Source organism: Aspergillus japonicus (genome assembly GCF_003184785.1).
Source record: "Aspergillus japonicus CBS 114.51 unplaced genomic scaffold BO86scaffold_1, whole genome shotgun sequence".
In the NCBI taxonomy this organism is placed as follows: Eukaryota; Fungi; Ascomycota; class Eurotiomycetes; order Eurotiales; family Aspergillaceae; genus Aspergillus; species Aspergillus japonicus.
Window position 1 is genome coordinate 400572 of NW_020291638.1, and position 15170 is coordinate 415741.

Genomic DNA, 15170 nt, shown 5'->3' on the forward strand with positions numbered 1-15170 from the left:
CAGGGTGGTAGGACCCTTCTCACAAGAATGGCAGCAGCGCCTGAGACGCAGATGAGCACCACGATGCTGTACATTGCTTCTCAATTTATGGATGGATAGTGGGCTAGAACCACTGAGCTCTTGCCTCATCTCAGGGTCGGCTATGCGCAACTATCGTTAGCTCTTTAACATCATTGATTGTTTTATTGATTTGGATATTATCCCTTCATACAGCCCTTGATAATCCCAGTACTTGGCGCTTTTTCTAAGCTTGAAGCAATATCAAGTACTGTATAGCTGTACTCCTATTTTTCGTGAGAGAATTTTCATATTAAGAATCAGTAGAAATTTTATCCAAATGTTAAGAGAAGCTTAACATGAAAGGTTGATATAGTAAGGACCCAGCTTAATATACCCTCTCTTAGTACAGTTCTTTGCCTGTATAACATCATGTTTGTGATCAATTCATTTGTTCTTCAACTGACAGAGAAGAGATATCGGACCTTAACAGTAGACTAGGTATTCCAGGTTTGTATATATGTTTGGTCCCAGGCAGCGGATCCGTGAGCATAGGCGGCTCTTAAACAATTCGACGACTCGGGAATGGGCGATATGGAGCAATTTCCCAAATTCTGAATGGTTGGCTGATGAACCAGTGAAGATCTCGGGGTGGTCAACTGGCCTAGAGAATCGCCTCGGATCACGTGGCCGGAGTGTGCCCGATACTGCTCAACGTGCCCCCAAGGCAGAGTCAGTTGATTTTCTGGTGTTATCTGTGTAAATGACACAAAATCAAGGTGGACGGGTGAACACTGTAACATGTCATGTGACCACCCTCTCATAGTACGAGGCCTCTTGCTCCTGCATGCATCCGGATTACATGCAGAGTCGGTGGACCGCTTAATGTGGATATATATTGCATCAGACCTATATTCCAAGATATGTCCTGCATGTCCATGTACTCCTTGGTTACAGCATGCACAGACTATGCAATCTTAGAGAATGTAAAACCTGCTTGACAAGTAAGCCCTTCCGGGACATTGTTGAGAAAGCCTTAACAAGGCAAACGAACTAGAGATAAAAGGAAACCCAATCCTCTCACCGGGCCACACACACACCCTACAAAAAAAGCTTGGTTTCATTCCAACCCCCAAATCATCAACTCCGGTTCGCACCCTCGAAAATCCCGAATGATCGACATATCCAGCCATCGTTCTCGACCCGGTAGAGTATCAATTGAGTAAAGCCAACAGGAAAACCGGTTCCCTTATCTCCCACCGCACGTTGCGGTACCTCGCGCTTTGACTCACCGACCGAGACGAGAGCCTGGCCTGGATAATCGGGATGTGGATCTCACACATCCCACTAGGGTATCAAAATTCGCCACGCGAAGACTCCCGAAGAGGTCGGACGCTAAGTGGAAAATCCTGGCCGACTGCTGCGCACGGTCGCGGTGCCGAAAAAAGAAACAATTGGCTTTAGCGACTGGATGCTTTCATTGGCTGGGAGCCCTCACGATGCCGCCGTTCCCGATGGGACCCGGTCGACCCGGTGCAGTGCCCTGCCCCTGTTCCCTACGCTAAGGTACGAGGAGCATATGACCAGATGAGTTTTTTTCATCTGATGCTTAGCGTTTGGTAGGGTTAGGGGATCGGCATCAGGGATTGGGGTGGTTCTAAGGTGGTTGAGTAACACCATCTCTTCTGAATAATGATAATTTTCAAGATAAGAAAGTTGGTAGATGTGATCGGTGTTCATCCCTATGAATAGTATACACTACAAATTGGCCAATAAAAAAAAAAAAAAAAAACAAAAACAAAATAAAGTAAAATTAACAGAGTTGTCCGTCCTTTGAAGGAGACTGGTTCTGGTTATCGCGCTAGTAAGCCAGAAGAATGAGAATTGTTAGAGATGGAAGTATTGTTCATAGAGCTTTTGTTGAACCAAGTGAAATGAATATGTAAGTCTAAAGCGTTCATATATACATGCCCGCCGACAAAATTAAGTATTAACAGGTATTAAAAAAGTTTTCACAGGTGAAAAGAAACTCCCCGCCTCGCTCATAACCCTCTATGACTCCTCCAAAAATGCCGTAATATGTCGTATCAGAGCGGATGTGCTCAGTGGTTTTTCAAGGTTGATTATTGATAGTGGTTTTGTTGGTTTCGTGATGTGGTTGCAATGTGTGTTTCGCAATGACTGATGGAAACTCAAGCGAAGTGGAACTTCTTGTACCTGTTGTCGTATCATTAGCATTTTGTAGGTGCAGGTAGTGAAGTACTCGGTAACTCACTTTTGCGAAAGCTTCTGTCTCCAGCTGGAGGAGGAAGAGGTGGTGGAAGTGGTGGCCATGGTGGCAGCCGAGGAGCTGCGCGAGCCCAATTGGCCGCGGGAGACATCGGTGGATTCGAGCTCCTTGGCGAGGGCGTCCTCGGCGACGTTGCGAGGAGCAGCGCGGCGAGTGTAGAGGCCGTAGCTCTCAGGGCCAATCATGGGGAAGGGGATAGTCATTTTGAAAGGTGGTGTGTGTGGAGGAGATTAACCCGGAAGATAGGGCTTTGGTGTTGTGTGTGGTTTGGAAGAGGAGGAGGGAGGTATTAGAATTAGGATGCTTTGTTGGATGATGAGAGAGAGAAAAAGTCGAGGAAGACCAGCTCGACAAACCATTTATATAACTTTTTTACCCCTTAGGATGATCTCCTGATAGAAGAACTATTCAGTATCTTTGGTGTTGTGAATCATACACCCGATCAAAAATTTTCTTCTTACGCGGCACAATCGATCCGAGGGGCGATATGGCCGGAACGGGACCTAGACCGTTGGGATCGAAGCTGTCAGGGCCAGTCTATGCTTCCTTGAGGATAGTGGGGCATCTAGAACCGCAGCGAACCTTAACAATATCTCCGCCAAACTTGCCACTCTTATCAGAAGGAAACCCGCCCGGTCCCCCCTGTGCGAAAACCGCGCATAGAAAGGAAATCTCCCGCGCAGGGAAGAAAACTTTCGGCTCACCCGACCACCACCATCCAGCTGGGCTGGAGCGCCGTGTTAACCGATTGTGAATTTCCTCTACCTAATGGGAATTGCCCTTGAGTTGTTGTGATGTGATAAATTGTATGCTACTATCGGCACGGTCGCCAATGCTGCCCAATGCAGACAAACCACATGGACTACCTACCCATTGCGTGCGACCGCGCAATCATGCTAGAAATTTTCCACGACGGCTGCGACCCCCCAACCCGCGGAAATACAGCTCCCCAACCTGTCTGCAACCGGCAGACCTGCTGAATTCTGCAATTAAGGTTCCGAAAGCGTGCTGATTGTGTGGCCAGGAAGCTCTGACCCTTGGGCCAGAGCGGGCCGAGGCCGATGCCGTGGATCACACCACGATAAGATAAGGCCTTTGAGTTGGCTGAGCCCTGGGTGTCGGCATGCACAATCAGTTGATATGACAGAGGCATGATGTGAGGGATGGGGATGGTGTTGGTCTAATGTCATACCCCTGAGGAACCTTGGTTTGGGATTTCATCTTAAAATAGCAGATGCGTTTTCATGCTGATACTCAGGGTGTCTACGCATACTGCTTGATGTTGTTGTGGCGTGTCCAGTTGGTGTACGGGTGTCCGGATTTGGCATCGGTGGTGGGAGGAAGAACAAAACCGGCTTTTTCCGACCGAGTCCTGCGCAACACCCACTTCTTAACTCTTGATATGCATTACTGGCGGTGCTTACGAGTAACATCACTCTGCTTCCACTGTCAGACTTCCGTCAACGATTACGCGACATGAATGCTGAGGATGTGACGTTGAAACAGTAAAGAGAAAAACTTTGACAATCATCCTTTGGTTCAGTTTGAGTTCCCATGAGGCAGCGGTGGAGCCCTGATCTTCCCAACATGTCAATGACGTTAGCCCAACATTCTCTCGCAAACGTCAATCGACCAGAAAGAAAACTTAGATTTCCGGACAATATATTATATCATATCACCGCTGCAGCATCCGTGCTTGTATCTGAGTGGGACACTGACGAAGACCCTCCACCTCATGTCTACCAACCTACCTCTTAGTGCGGCATTAACTCCAACGAAAGACTGCTCTAACTTCGCCCAGATTCCGGAATCTTCGAGTCCGGAGTGAGCGATCAGACAACACCAACCAAGCCCATCGACCACCTATCTAGAAGACATCCACTAGGCTGCGAGGTCCTCTCCAGCTTCTACCTGCGCATCCTCAATCGACTTATCATCCGCACGCTCAACCCCGACATCCTGCCAGGTCTCCTCCGTCACGGCCCACGGCCCAGCCGGTACACGCTCATCCCAGATTCCCCTAGGCGGCCTCCAAAGCAACAACATTCCCACGTCCCGATAGTCAAACATGAGCCTCTCCCACTCGGCACTGGGATTTTTCCGGTGACAATCCACCGCCAACGCCATCGCCCTCCGATACCCGCACTCCTCGTACAGCCACCGCCCCATCGCCCCGGACTCGATAAAACACTCATACCCCCACGCGTCAATCCGTGCATGGCCCCACTGCATCAGCATCCGTCCGACCCCCTGCCGGCGGTAGTCCGGGTGCACACCCATTCGATTGACGCCTACACGTGTACCCAAGTAGTCAGCAGCAGCCCATATCAGTACAGAAGCGTACCGGGTCCATCCCCAGGACCAAGCCCCTTGCGACAACCGCACGCCTGCCACATACAGCTGTATAGAACAAGACCAAGGAAAAGGAGTAAACGAACCCGCATGCGCCCGTTGAAACCAAGCCCGCCGCGGCAGCAAACACTGCGTCAACACATGCGACGCGAACTCCGCCACCTCCGATCCCTCCGGGTACCAGGTGCACGGGACGCGGACTGGGCCCTCGGGGAACGGGTTGGTATGGTGGAAGGTCCATTCGCAGCCGCCGACGACGCGGCCGGTGGTAGGGTCGACGACGTAGATGTAGTGCGAGGCCGGGTTGCGTTCGTGCGCCGCCCAGTGGAGGTCGGTGTCGCGGGCGATGTCGGCGGCGCGGTCGGCGGCGGTTGGGCCGGTGATGGCGTGGCAGAGGGTGAAGATTGGTCTATATTGAGGGGGACATGTCAGAATATGGGATCGTAGAGATAGCGCGTGTGTTATGATTGGAGATGTGGAGGCGAGTGTGGGTAGGTGGTAGATGGTGTAGCTTGGGGAACAGGCGGGGGAGAGCCTCACTCGTAAGGATGGAAGTTTGCGGTCCAGAGAACGTCATTTAGACGCGCGAATTCGGCTTTGGTGCGGACTTCATGGATTTCAAAGTGGGGAAAAGGAGAGTGTGTTGTGGACGCCATGTTGGTAGATGTCTTGAAAGAGATATCGTGATAGATTTACGGTAAGAGGTGTCTAGCATTTATGTCTGAATATTTACGTCTTCATTCACTATAACACAGGAAGTGTACTGCGGTTGGCAGCCCCAATCTGTTGGTGTCACAAACCCCTCTCGCATCTTCTTTGTTCCACGGATCCCGCCGTAACTTCAACCTCCGCCAAGGGTCCCATATAATGTTTCCTTCCCCATCCCAGATAATACCCTACCGCCAGGATCAGCACCCCGCCAAAGATCGCCACGCTGTAGTTCATGTGGGACGGGGTCGGATGGCTGCTCGCAGGCCAGAACCCGAAGATGACTACGATGCCCGAAAAGACCAGCGCGAAGATGTTGTTCGCGATGCCTAGCCACCCTCTCACCCGGAAAGGGCCCCAGACGAAGCCTTTGTTATCACCCCCACCTTGCTGCGGCTCGGAGATGTGTCCTTTGACTCGGCGATACAGGAGCAGAGACAGAGGGATGGCATAGGAGAAGAAGAACGCCTCCATCAGCAGGGAGAGGACGATGTTCAGCACCACCGACGAGCCAATGTTGATGAGGCCGATGAGGCCGGCTGCGACGACGATCACACAGATGCTGTGGAATGGGACTGATGTTCGTTCATTGAGCTGGACAAGCCTGGTTAGTGGGGACGGACGGGCAGGTAAGCAAACTGCAGCGCACCTGAAGAATCCACCGCCAGCCTGGAAGGGCCTGTTCTCTCGAGAAGGCCCACAGCATGCGACTCCCCGAAGAAATCCCGCCGAGCCCGCAGCAGGCCTGCATGATCGCGGTCATGCTCGAGAACACGATAGCAGCCCCCGTGCTCTGGGTGGCATTTTCGAGGATCTGCATGAAGGGATACGGGGCGTCCGATTTGAGAACGGCGGACAGATCTCCCGCCGTAAACAGGAAAGCGATCAGCATCGCGAAGCCAAGGACTCCGTTGATGGCGATCGCGAACAGCATCGAGTGCGGAACTACCATGGTACTATCCGCGACCTCCTCCGCCATCTGGGGGTATCAGTAGTGAATTGAACGAGCCATGTGAAGATACTCACATGAACCACGCCATCTGTGCCTGCTTGACGTTAGCGCTCATATTACACCGAAGGGACGGGCCACTGGACTCACCTAAAAAAGCACCAACGATTCCCTTCAAGCCGACAAACGTGGCCAACGTGATATCTCGCCAACCGCCGACATTGAACGTCTGGACAAATACTGACCTGGCGTCAGCCTTGGGACCTAGGTAGACGATCGGTATGAGGACTGCAAAAAAGCCAAGCACGTGGACGATGCCGATGAAAACCTCCAGCACGGGCAAAATCATCCCGAGCCAGGTGTTTAGGATTGCGCAGATCAGCAGAATTCCCCACATAATCAAAGTCACATGCCAGCCTTGAGGTTCGTATTCTGGATGTTTCATGGCAACTGCACTCTGCAAAATGCTTCCGGCTACATACACCGCCCCTGTTGGAACAGCTGTCCAGGCGATAATGCAGATTGACCCTTCGCATGGGGTTAGTATTTGGAGGTAATTCCATGTTGAGAGGTTGTCATTGACATACCAGTGACATGGCTGATGAATCGCTTTGAGGACTCGGGTGCAAGAATACTCGCCCAGTGGTACTGCCCACCGGCCTGCAGATATTATGTTAGATAGTGATCACGAAATCCAGACCCCGAAGCCTACTCACCGAGGGGATCATGCTCGCCAGCTCACCCAATGCGGTAAATATGCTGATGAAGCCAATCCACACAGCGATATACCCATAGACCAGACCGGCCGGCCCTCCACTAGGAACAACATTAACACCAACAGCAACACAGAGCGCTTCATATCAGCACGGCAACCAGGGAAACTTACTTTGGCAGCCCTACGCCGAAGTTACTATTTTCATGTCAATCAAGGTCTCGTGGGCAATGTATGGCACGAACATAAGAAAGGCCTCCCATGTGAGCATCAGGCTGCAGGCAAATCCCACCGTGCTGACCAGTCCGAATCTCCGCTGTCAGACGGGTCAGCTGACAAGGAGATGATGGCATATGTCCAACCGTGGACTTACCTTGAGGACCTCCCTCTTTCCCACCTGGGCTAATTCAAGAGCGTCTCGACTGGTGAGGATCACACTCTCTCGGCGGAGAACAGAAGGTTCCTCAGCCACTATTGAGGTCAACTCAACCACAATTTCATTCGGGGAGCGCTCGCGCATCTTGTCGGAGGATGTTGGCTCTAGTATCGGATGGAGAGCAGGATGGAATGCAAGAACAGACCTGATTCGATTTCAGGAAAGGACCGGAAATACACAAACTGAACGGAAAACCCCGAGCGAATCCAACGGTTGACAGAGGAAAGGGATGGCTGTCCCCTGATTCAGCTTCGGGCTGTCCGATCGGCAACGTAGGACAAGGTGCGGGGCTTACAGTTTACCCAGATGCCTGTCGCCTGGGATGACCTTCTTTGTGCCACCACCCATGGCCGACTTGTCATTCAACTTCTGACGAGGAGAGCCTGAGCCAGAACCAGAACCGGAGGTGTAGGACAAAGTCAATTTCTGCTGACCGAGCGCCGCCCTGGAACGAGATCGAGATGAGGCTGCTCCCAAGTCTGCGATCCGCATTTGATATGTAGGTCCCGAGCTCTCTCGGGCCAGGGGGGGGGTTCTAGCTCCAGTCCCAGGGAGGGAGCAGTATCGAGACTTTAATATTGCGATGTTGCCTTGGTATAGCCCGATTGAGCAAATGGGGGGCTATTGCTGGTTCTGTTAGGGTTGGGTGTTGGTTTGGTCACTCAACAGTTGCCGACCGGCCAGCCCTCCCTCGCCATGATCACCAAACCACCAAGACCACACAGTACCACCATACCCAGTGGATGTGACCAAGTCGACATTTCCGCTTACTTCGCGGTCTTATCTCGCTTTTAAATGTATCCAGCACGCCCATGGCTTTACTCCGAATACGATAAACTTCCGAAATCCTTCGGATAGACAGACCCCACGGTTGGCTTTCTCGCCCTGCGAGATGGAGGATCACGGCGCCGTCGTCAAGATTGTTTCATGGTTCTTGCTGATCGTGTCATCCGGGGCGGTGGCGGCCTGCCTTCTGACGAGCTGGCATCTTCTCGGAAGGAAGATCTTGGTTCTGACCCTTCTACTAAGTACGCTGGTCAGTAAGAAGCCCGTTCTCTTCCCGTGTGCTGGCTGCAAGCAAAGAAGGCTGACACTTGGCAGCTCTCATCCGCGATCGCCGGGGCCACCGTCTCTCTCGCTGCCGCCCGTGGCCTGGGCCGACCAAGGATCGACGAAGACACCCCCGAAGACCAGCTCGCAGGTCTCCAGACAGCCATCTACCTGACAGAGGTCTTCCATGTCCTGACCCTCGGCCTGGGGAAGCTCTCCTTCATCGCTCTCTTTTACATGGTTCTGTCCGGGAGCGCGCTGACGACCCTCACGCGGGCGATTTTCGCCGTCGGGACGTTTCTCGTTCTCTGGACCTTTACTATGGTCGTTGCGGTCGCACTCCAGTGCCGTCCGCCCGAGGTTTGGGGTTTGATATTTGGGACATGCTTGGACGTGGTATGCGTCTGTTGGATCAAGTGTGGTGGATATACACGCTAATCTTCTACCTCGGCACAGACAGCCCTATGGACCTACTACGGCGTCACGAACATCATCATAGAAGCTCTATTATTTGCCGTTCCGAGCATCCTCATCTACCGGCTTCGCATGCGCTTGCGCAAACGGTTGGTGGTAATCGGATGCTTGAGCGTTCGGACTCTGTACGTTTCCCCTCTTCGTTTGTGCACCTGCTCTCTCGCGGATACTTCCCCGTACTAACCACCTTGCAAAAACAAATAGAGACATCCTCGTCTCCGCAGTTCAACTCCACTACGTCCACGGCTTCGATCCCAGCCCAGCCCTGCCCGTGGCGCTCTACCCGTGGATGCTGTGCGGCCAGGTCCTGCAGACCGTCACCATCGTGGCAGCGTGCGTGCCCTATCTTCGCGAATTCTTGGAGTCCTTCCCGAGCGGCATGCTGAAGCCAGCTGGGGTTGAGCGCACGACAGGGTTGCGGTACGGGTCGGGGTCTACGCGGCTGTAGGATAGTGATTCGGGGGCGTCGCCCTAGTCATCACTTGAGGGGAGTGTACTTTTCTTTATCATTGTGTATTAATACTTTCCATCCATTTTGAAGTTCCAAATCAGTACAACCGAGACAAGAGTCATAGATAAAACGAAGTCTTTTCATGGCCGAAGAGTTGGAAGGTGGAACTATCTGAATATAGCCGCCACGCCTATCGAAGAAGGGATGCAGTCCGATGAGGTCGTGGGGCCGGTCGAAACACAGGATGTTGTTTGGACCCTGGTGACTGTGTGCGGAGCGTAGTTGTTCTGGTCTGCCCCGTAGCCCATGGCTGCTGTTGCCAGGGTTATGAGGACGATGTTTGAGGTGCGCATCGTGGATCGGTGGTAGATGTACAGCGACCCTCGGGTTCGAGGGAGGGTTCCGGATCTCAGGCTTAAGGCTTAGTTAGCAAGTCGCGTAATGGGTTCATGCATCATATACCTAACGTATGCACCCGTCTCATGTTGTAGGTTTTGCCAGGGGATGAGTTGTTGAAACATCATAGTCAGCAATCTGGCCCACGGAAGAGGTGGGTAATATACTCACCGTGGCCGTCCATCATCCAGGGCCACGGAAATACATCCCTTTCAGAGCCGCGAGTCGCGCATTGACCTACTCTTGTCACACGCAACACGATTATCAGTGTCGCTCGGAGAATTATTTGATCTCGCTCGGGGGGCCGAGTTTCAAACCCATTGCTTTGGTCAGTGGCACGGGCTCCTGGACGTAGCACAAACCGTGGTGCTGAACTAAGGTCATAGGAGCTTTCAGATAGTAGCAAAATGTGACTGTTACCTTATTCGCATAAGGCCTCCAAGTTATTATAGCTGACTAAAGGGTTATAGTGATTGTGGAAGCTCGCACGAATGTTGATGGTTGTGCTACCCAGTCAGGCAAACGGGGCTGGTTTCTGCACACCGTAGTGAATCTTGTCATTGGTCTGGGCATTTCAGCCTCAACTACGTAGCTTGGAAGGGGAGAGAGTGCTCCACGGTGAGACGTCATTTTGTAAGCTGGATAGAGCTTTACTTGTTGTTTGTCTTGTGTGGTGAACCCGCCAAATTACTACATGTTGGCGACCCGTGCTGCGTTCCGTTGATTTGTCTTCAAACAGTGACAATTCATCTCCATAGCTGAAACGGCCTTCTACTATGTTGGGCGAGTACAAGAAGCTTGGTGAGCATGGCAGTACAATCGAGGACGGGGAGCTTGAACCGACCGTCGCAGACGGGCTCCTCTCCCACAAGAGGGTAAGTTTGCTGTCAACAGTCATTATCCGTGGGACGTCCTTTGTGCCGGTACTTCTATTCATATCGCTGGCGATCAATGTCTGGTCGATATTTCTTAGGAGCCCACAAAGCTCCCACTGCGACAGTGCAGCCCTTTGCAGGACCCCGGAACTCCAACGCTCTCCATACAGTGAGTCTTCTCTACATCTCACCGCACACAGGAACATCCTCACACCTCTGAACTACCAGCCGGACTCGCTTACGATGTGCCAACCCGATACTCCCTCTCCACCGACTACACGAGCGACAACCAGACGCTTGCCACTTACATGTGGGATAGCCTAAATCTGGACTCAATGGTCATTGCCCCGACGATCGAATGGGCTGAGGCAATGGGCCTGCCAGACTCCTGGGACTTTCCATGGGACCCAACGCGGAAAATCTACTTTGTCAAGGTCTATCATCAACTGCATTGCCTGGTAGGTCGAACATTGAACTTGTGTTCCCCTACACGATTATGTTCCATCGCAGAGTTAACCGTCTTCCATTTCGTGTGGTAGAAGAACATCCGCCGCGCCTTCAATCAACTCCTCTCCGGTGAAGTAAACCCAATCCCCTTCGGCCACGTCGAGCATTGCCTCGACACCTTACGACAGGACCTCATGTGTCGCGCCGACGACACACCCATGCCATCGCTGCAGTTGGTCAACGGGGCTGGAGAGGGCCAGATTCGACAATGTAAGGACTTTGAGAAGCTGGTGGCGTGGACGAAGCACCCGGACCGCGACGCGTGCTACCGGCGGCTGAGCGACTATCGGCCTCCGTCGCGCAGTATCGATCGCTATGCATTTTGTGCACCGGACAGTGAGCATTTCGCGACCATGACGAGGTATTTTGAGTATTATGGGTATCCGGAGGTGGTTGAGGATTGACTATGGAGTTTGTCACAGGATGAGGGGTAGTTTCTTGAATGAATATTGATTGGGACCGGGGTGTGAGGATTTGTGTGGTATGGTGTAACATAAGCTTCTGTTTGGAGTATGATAAGGAGTGAATCGAACTTCCCAGCCCCTTGTCTTTTTCTGGGTCTTATTCCTTGCTTTTAAATTCTGTTACTGTGTTTTTAAGATTCGTTTACTTCGAGCATGGACGGGAAATCCGAATCGCAAGGATACCACTCTGCTGCTGGGAATGACGAGGCAATATGCGGGCAGCCCCTGGTGGATTACTACGAAACCAATCCAGACAATCCACGCAACTGGTCCAAGACATGGAGGTGGTCCATCGTGGTTCTCGTCGCATGTCTATGTGCAGAGGTGTATGTCACTAGCCATCACCCAAATGAGTGAAACTATAACCTACTAACACCACGACCCGACATCAGACAGCTATGCACCATCATCGCCGCGCCCGTCTCGCCTCAGATCTTGACCTTCTTCCACTCCAAGAACCTCCTCTACCGCACCCTCCTCGTCACAATCTGGGAGCTGGGCGAGATCCTCGCCCCCCTCGTCTGGGGCCCGCTCTCGGAACTCTACGGTCGACGGTGGATCCTCAACGGCGCGAACCTCCTCTTCATCGTGTTCCTCGCCGGCACGGCCCTGAGCACCAGCATCCAGATGCTGATCGCCTTTCGGTTCCTCAGCGGCCTCGCCACAGCCTGTATCCCCATCGGCCCCGGGATCATGAAAGACCTGTTCCGCAAAGAGCAACGCGGGCGCGCCATGTCCGTCATGTCGCTAACCAGCGTGGTCGGGCCTGTAGTCGGTCCCATCATGGGTTCGTATCTGGGGGAGCGCGCCGGCTGGCGCTGGGTCTTCTGGCTTCCGACTCTGCTCTCCGGGGCTCTGGGGGTGCTGATTCTGGTACTATATCGCGAGACATATAAGCTTACAATCCTCAAACGCAAGGCTGCTACTCTACAACAAGACACACGCGCGGCCACCCACCACACCGCCCCCTCCCCTCCACACAGAATACCCCACAAAAACGCCCTGATCCTCCACCGCCCCCTAACCCTCCTCATCCACTCCCCGGCCCTCGCCCTAGCAACCCTCCATCTCAGCATCATCTACGGCCTCACCTACCTGGTAATGACAACCATCGCCCCCGTCTTCGAAGACCTCTACTCCTTCTCCGAAGGCGCCTCCGGCCTCGCCTTCCTAGGCCTGTGTCTAGGCTTCACCCTCGGCGCCCTACTCTGTAGCCTCCTGCTAGACCGGTACATCACCCGCCGACGCAGCAACTCCAGCACGCATGCCTCACAGACCCCAACATCAACTCCAGAACAACGTCTCCCGCCGCTATTCCTGGGGTGTCTCCTCACTTTCGCCGGACTATTGCTGTTCGGGTGGTCCGTCCATTACCGGATTTACTTCCTGGTCCCGGTCGTCGGGACGGCGATGGTCGGGCTCGGGCTCGCGGCGACCTCGATCACGGTGCAGACGTACGTAGTGGACTCGTTTGGGGCGTGTGCGGTCAGTGCGATCAGTGCGTTGATGGTGGTGCGGAATGTCACGGCGGCGGTGGTGCCGTTGGCCGGGCCGCCACTGTTTCGGGCGGTGGGGTACGGGTGGGGTGGCACGGTGCTGGCCGGTGTGGGGTTGCTGGTGGTGCCGGTGCCCGGGGTGTTGGTTCGGTTTGGGGGGCGGTGGAGGGTGAGTGGGAGGGGAGGTGGGGAGGCTAATGGGGTGGGTGGTGGTGGTGGTAGCAGTGGGGGATAAGGTGGGGGAGAGCTTGGGGGGTGCTGTTCGGGGGACGGTAAGTATTTGTAACGGGGTATGTCTAGCAGGGAGCCTTCTCTTGTTTCTCTATTGGATTGGAGAATTGGTCGACAGCTCATGTCTACGCCCAAGGATTATAGTAGGTTTGCACCTTGGTGGGGCTAGATAATCAGGGTCTGCACTTCTTTCGGTACCTTGGCTACAGGTTTATCAAACCGACCGCCTGTATTGCTGCTGCCTTTAGCATGAAGGCAACGTTGAGATGCTCTGAGGAAAATTGAAACTAGTATGGGCCCTTACTACAAGATAAATAATACTCATACATGGTATCTCACATTACTTAGCTTTATCTATACTTGCCACCCACTTGCATATCAGGGTAAATTGCACTACAACCTCTTTACATCCCCCCCCAACTCAAGCGAATGACACGTTACTCTTGAAGATATTAGCCAACACCTCTCCACCCCCCACAAACCTTATCAAGTTACCAAGCATCAACCCTCAACCCTCACCCTCACCGTAACCCTAACAAACACACTCTCCAACACCCTCCACACCACCTCCTTCATCCCCTCCCTCCTCAACCCCTCCAGCACCTCCCCCACCTTCTCCCCAGCGACGTCCCCATCCCAATTACCCGAATACACCCCCGACCCCGTCCTCCCATCCGCCCCCCTCGCAACCTCCACCCCTCAACCTCCACCCCACCATCCCCATCCCCATTCCCTCCTGTCACCCCAACATCTCAAGCCCGAAACCGCCCACTCGTCGCCAAAAACACATGGCGCTCCCCACTCTCCACCGCAGGGATATACACCCACCGCTCGACCACCGACAAAACCGCCCACACCACCCACCCGTACCAGCCATACGCCTCGCGGAAGAGCCCCGACCGCACCGTGCCGGGGTACGCATTCATAAAGGCTATCGTGGGCGCCCGGTCAACCAGAACCTCCATCGCGAGGGTTGTCATAGACGTAATCTGGGCGCGGAAGTCGCGCATCGACCGGCTGCGGCCGTCCGGGTCGGCGGCGTCGAGGATCGGGCCTTCGTGGCCGCCGGCGAGGACGGAGATCACCCGGCGGATGTGGTTTGGGGGTGTGGAGTGCAGGAGTGGGAGGAGGTTGAGGGTGAAGCGGAGGCGGGCGTGGTAGAGGAGGGAGGGAGGTTAGGGTGCGGGAGGGTCTCGGCGGTTTCTTTGGCATGTGTATTGATATTAGGTTGTGGGCTGGCTGAAGTATGTTCATTGCCTTCTATCCGGGGCGACTGACGCACCAGCTTTCCCGGCTGTCGTGCCGGGGCTCAGAAACAGGAGGCTCAGGTAGGCTTCCTCGCGCAGCAGCATGAGACTAATTTCGTCGACTACAGACAGCTGGAGAGGCTGACGTCGGCCGGCAGGAACATGAATTCCCCGGTCGGGTTCAGGGCTCTGCATTCCTGGGCGATGCGGTGGCCGGCCCTGGCGTTCCGGCCGACGAGATGCGCCCGCGGAGTCAGGGTGCGGGTGTGCTGGGCGAACTGTTTGACGGGGTGGCGCCGACGAAGAGGGCGATTGGTTGGGAGGGGATGGACGGGTGGGTGGAAGTCCTGCGGTTGGAGGCGTGGATTGTGGGGAGGGGGATCATTGTGGGTGCGTGCCACGGGCGCTTGGTTGGGGGTTCGGGGTTAAGGCGGTTTCTTCCGGGGTGTCATCATGGATCTATCTCCGAGATTTCCTTGTCTTCGGGAAAGGATTGGTTTATAACATGGGTTGTATGCAGCGAATGGAGGACTGG

General features: G+C 53.9%; 6 protein-coding genes across 6 annotated transcripts; 3 read left to right on the top strand and 3 right to left on the bottom strand.

The window, feature by feature from the left end:
• Nucleotides 1-2040: 2040 nt before the first annotated feature.
• On the bottom strand, nucleotides 2041-2575 carry BO86DRAFT_405430 (uncharacterized protein). The gene is made up of 2 exons (XM_025674085.1): nucleotides 2273-2575; nucleotides 2041-2214 (listed from the first exon to the last, which is right to left on the bottom strand). Exons 1-2 carry the CDS (start codon nucleotides 2488-2490, stop codon nucleotides 2190-2192), a joined length of 243 nt encoding a protein of 80 aa, XP_025533277.1. The 5' UTR covers nucleotides 2491-2575; the 3' UTR covers nucleotides 2041-2189.
• Nucleotides 2576-4168: 1593 nt separating this feature from the next.
• BO86DRAFT_444381 (GNAT family N-acetyltransferase) lies at nucleotides 4169-5335 on the bottom strand (the record flags this gene model as incomplete). Its single annotated transcript, XM_025676377.1, has 4 exons — nucleotides 5180-5335; nucleotides 4726-5048; nucleotides 4244-4578; nucleotides 4169-4198 (listed from the first exon to the last, which is right to left on the bottom strand). The coding sequence occupies exons 1-4, from the start codon at nucleotides 5293-5295 to the stop codon at nucleotides 4169-4171; spliced, it is 804 nt and encodes a 267-aa protein (XP_025533278.1). The 5' UTR covers nucleotides 5296-5335.
• Nucleotides 5336-5431: 96 nt separating this feature from the next.
• Nucleotides 5432-7528, bottom strand: BO86DRAFT_414526 (choline transport protein; the record flags this gene model as incomplete). The annotated part of the gene is made up of 8 exons (XM_025674848.1): nucleotides 5432-5941; nucleotides 5997-6326; nucleotides 6463-6824; nucleotides 6884-6956; nucleotides 7013-7112; nucleotides 7183-7206; nucleotides 7254-7324; nucleotides 7382-7528. The coding sequence occupies 8 exons, from the start codon at nucleotides 7526-7528 to the stop codon at nucleotides 5432-5434; spliced, it is 1617 nt and encodes a 538-aa protein (XP_025533279.1).
• Nucleotides 7529-7875: 347 nt separating this feature from the next.
• Nucleotides 7876-9431, top strand: BO86DRAFT_2778 (uncharacterized protein). Its single transcript, XM_025667288.1, has 4 exons — nucleotides 7876-8480; nucleotides 8546-8890; nucleotides 8951-9093; nucleotides 9173-9431. The coding sequence occupies exons 1-4, from the start codon at nucleotides 8337-8339 to the stop codon at nucleotides 9414-9416; spliced, it is 876 nt and encodes a 291-aa protein (XP_025533280.1). The 5' UTR covers nucleotides 7876-8336; the 3' UTR covers nucleotides 9417-9431.
• Nucleotides 9432-10591: 1160 nt separating this feature from the next.
• On the top strand, nucleotides 10592-11601 carry BO86DRAFT_394191 (uncharacterized protein; the record flags this gene model as incomplete). The annotated part of the gene is made up of 3 exons (XM_025673177.1): nucleotides 10592-10690; nucleotides 10891-11148; nucleotides 11230-11601. 3 exons carry the CDS (start codon nucleotides 10592-10594, stop codon nucleotides 11599-11601), a joined length of 729 nt encoding a protein of 242 aa, XP_025533281.1.
• Nucleotides 11602-11814: 213 nt separating this feature from the next.
• Nucleotides 11815-13706, top strand: BO86DRAFT_424052 (MFS general substrate transporter; the record flags this gene model as incomplete). The annotated part of the gene is made up of 3 exons (XM_025675433.1): nucleotides 11815-11987; nucleotides 12054-13326; nucleotides 13680-13706. 3 exons carry the CDS (start codon nucleotides 11815-11817, stop codon nucleotides 13704-13706), a joined length of 1473 nt encoding a protein of 490 aa, XP_025533282.1.
• Between the last annotated feature and the right edge of the window lie 1464 nt (nucleotides 13707-15170).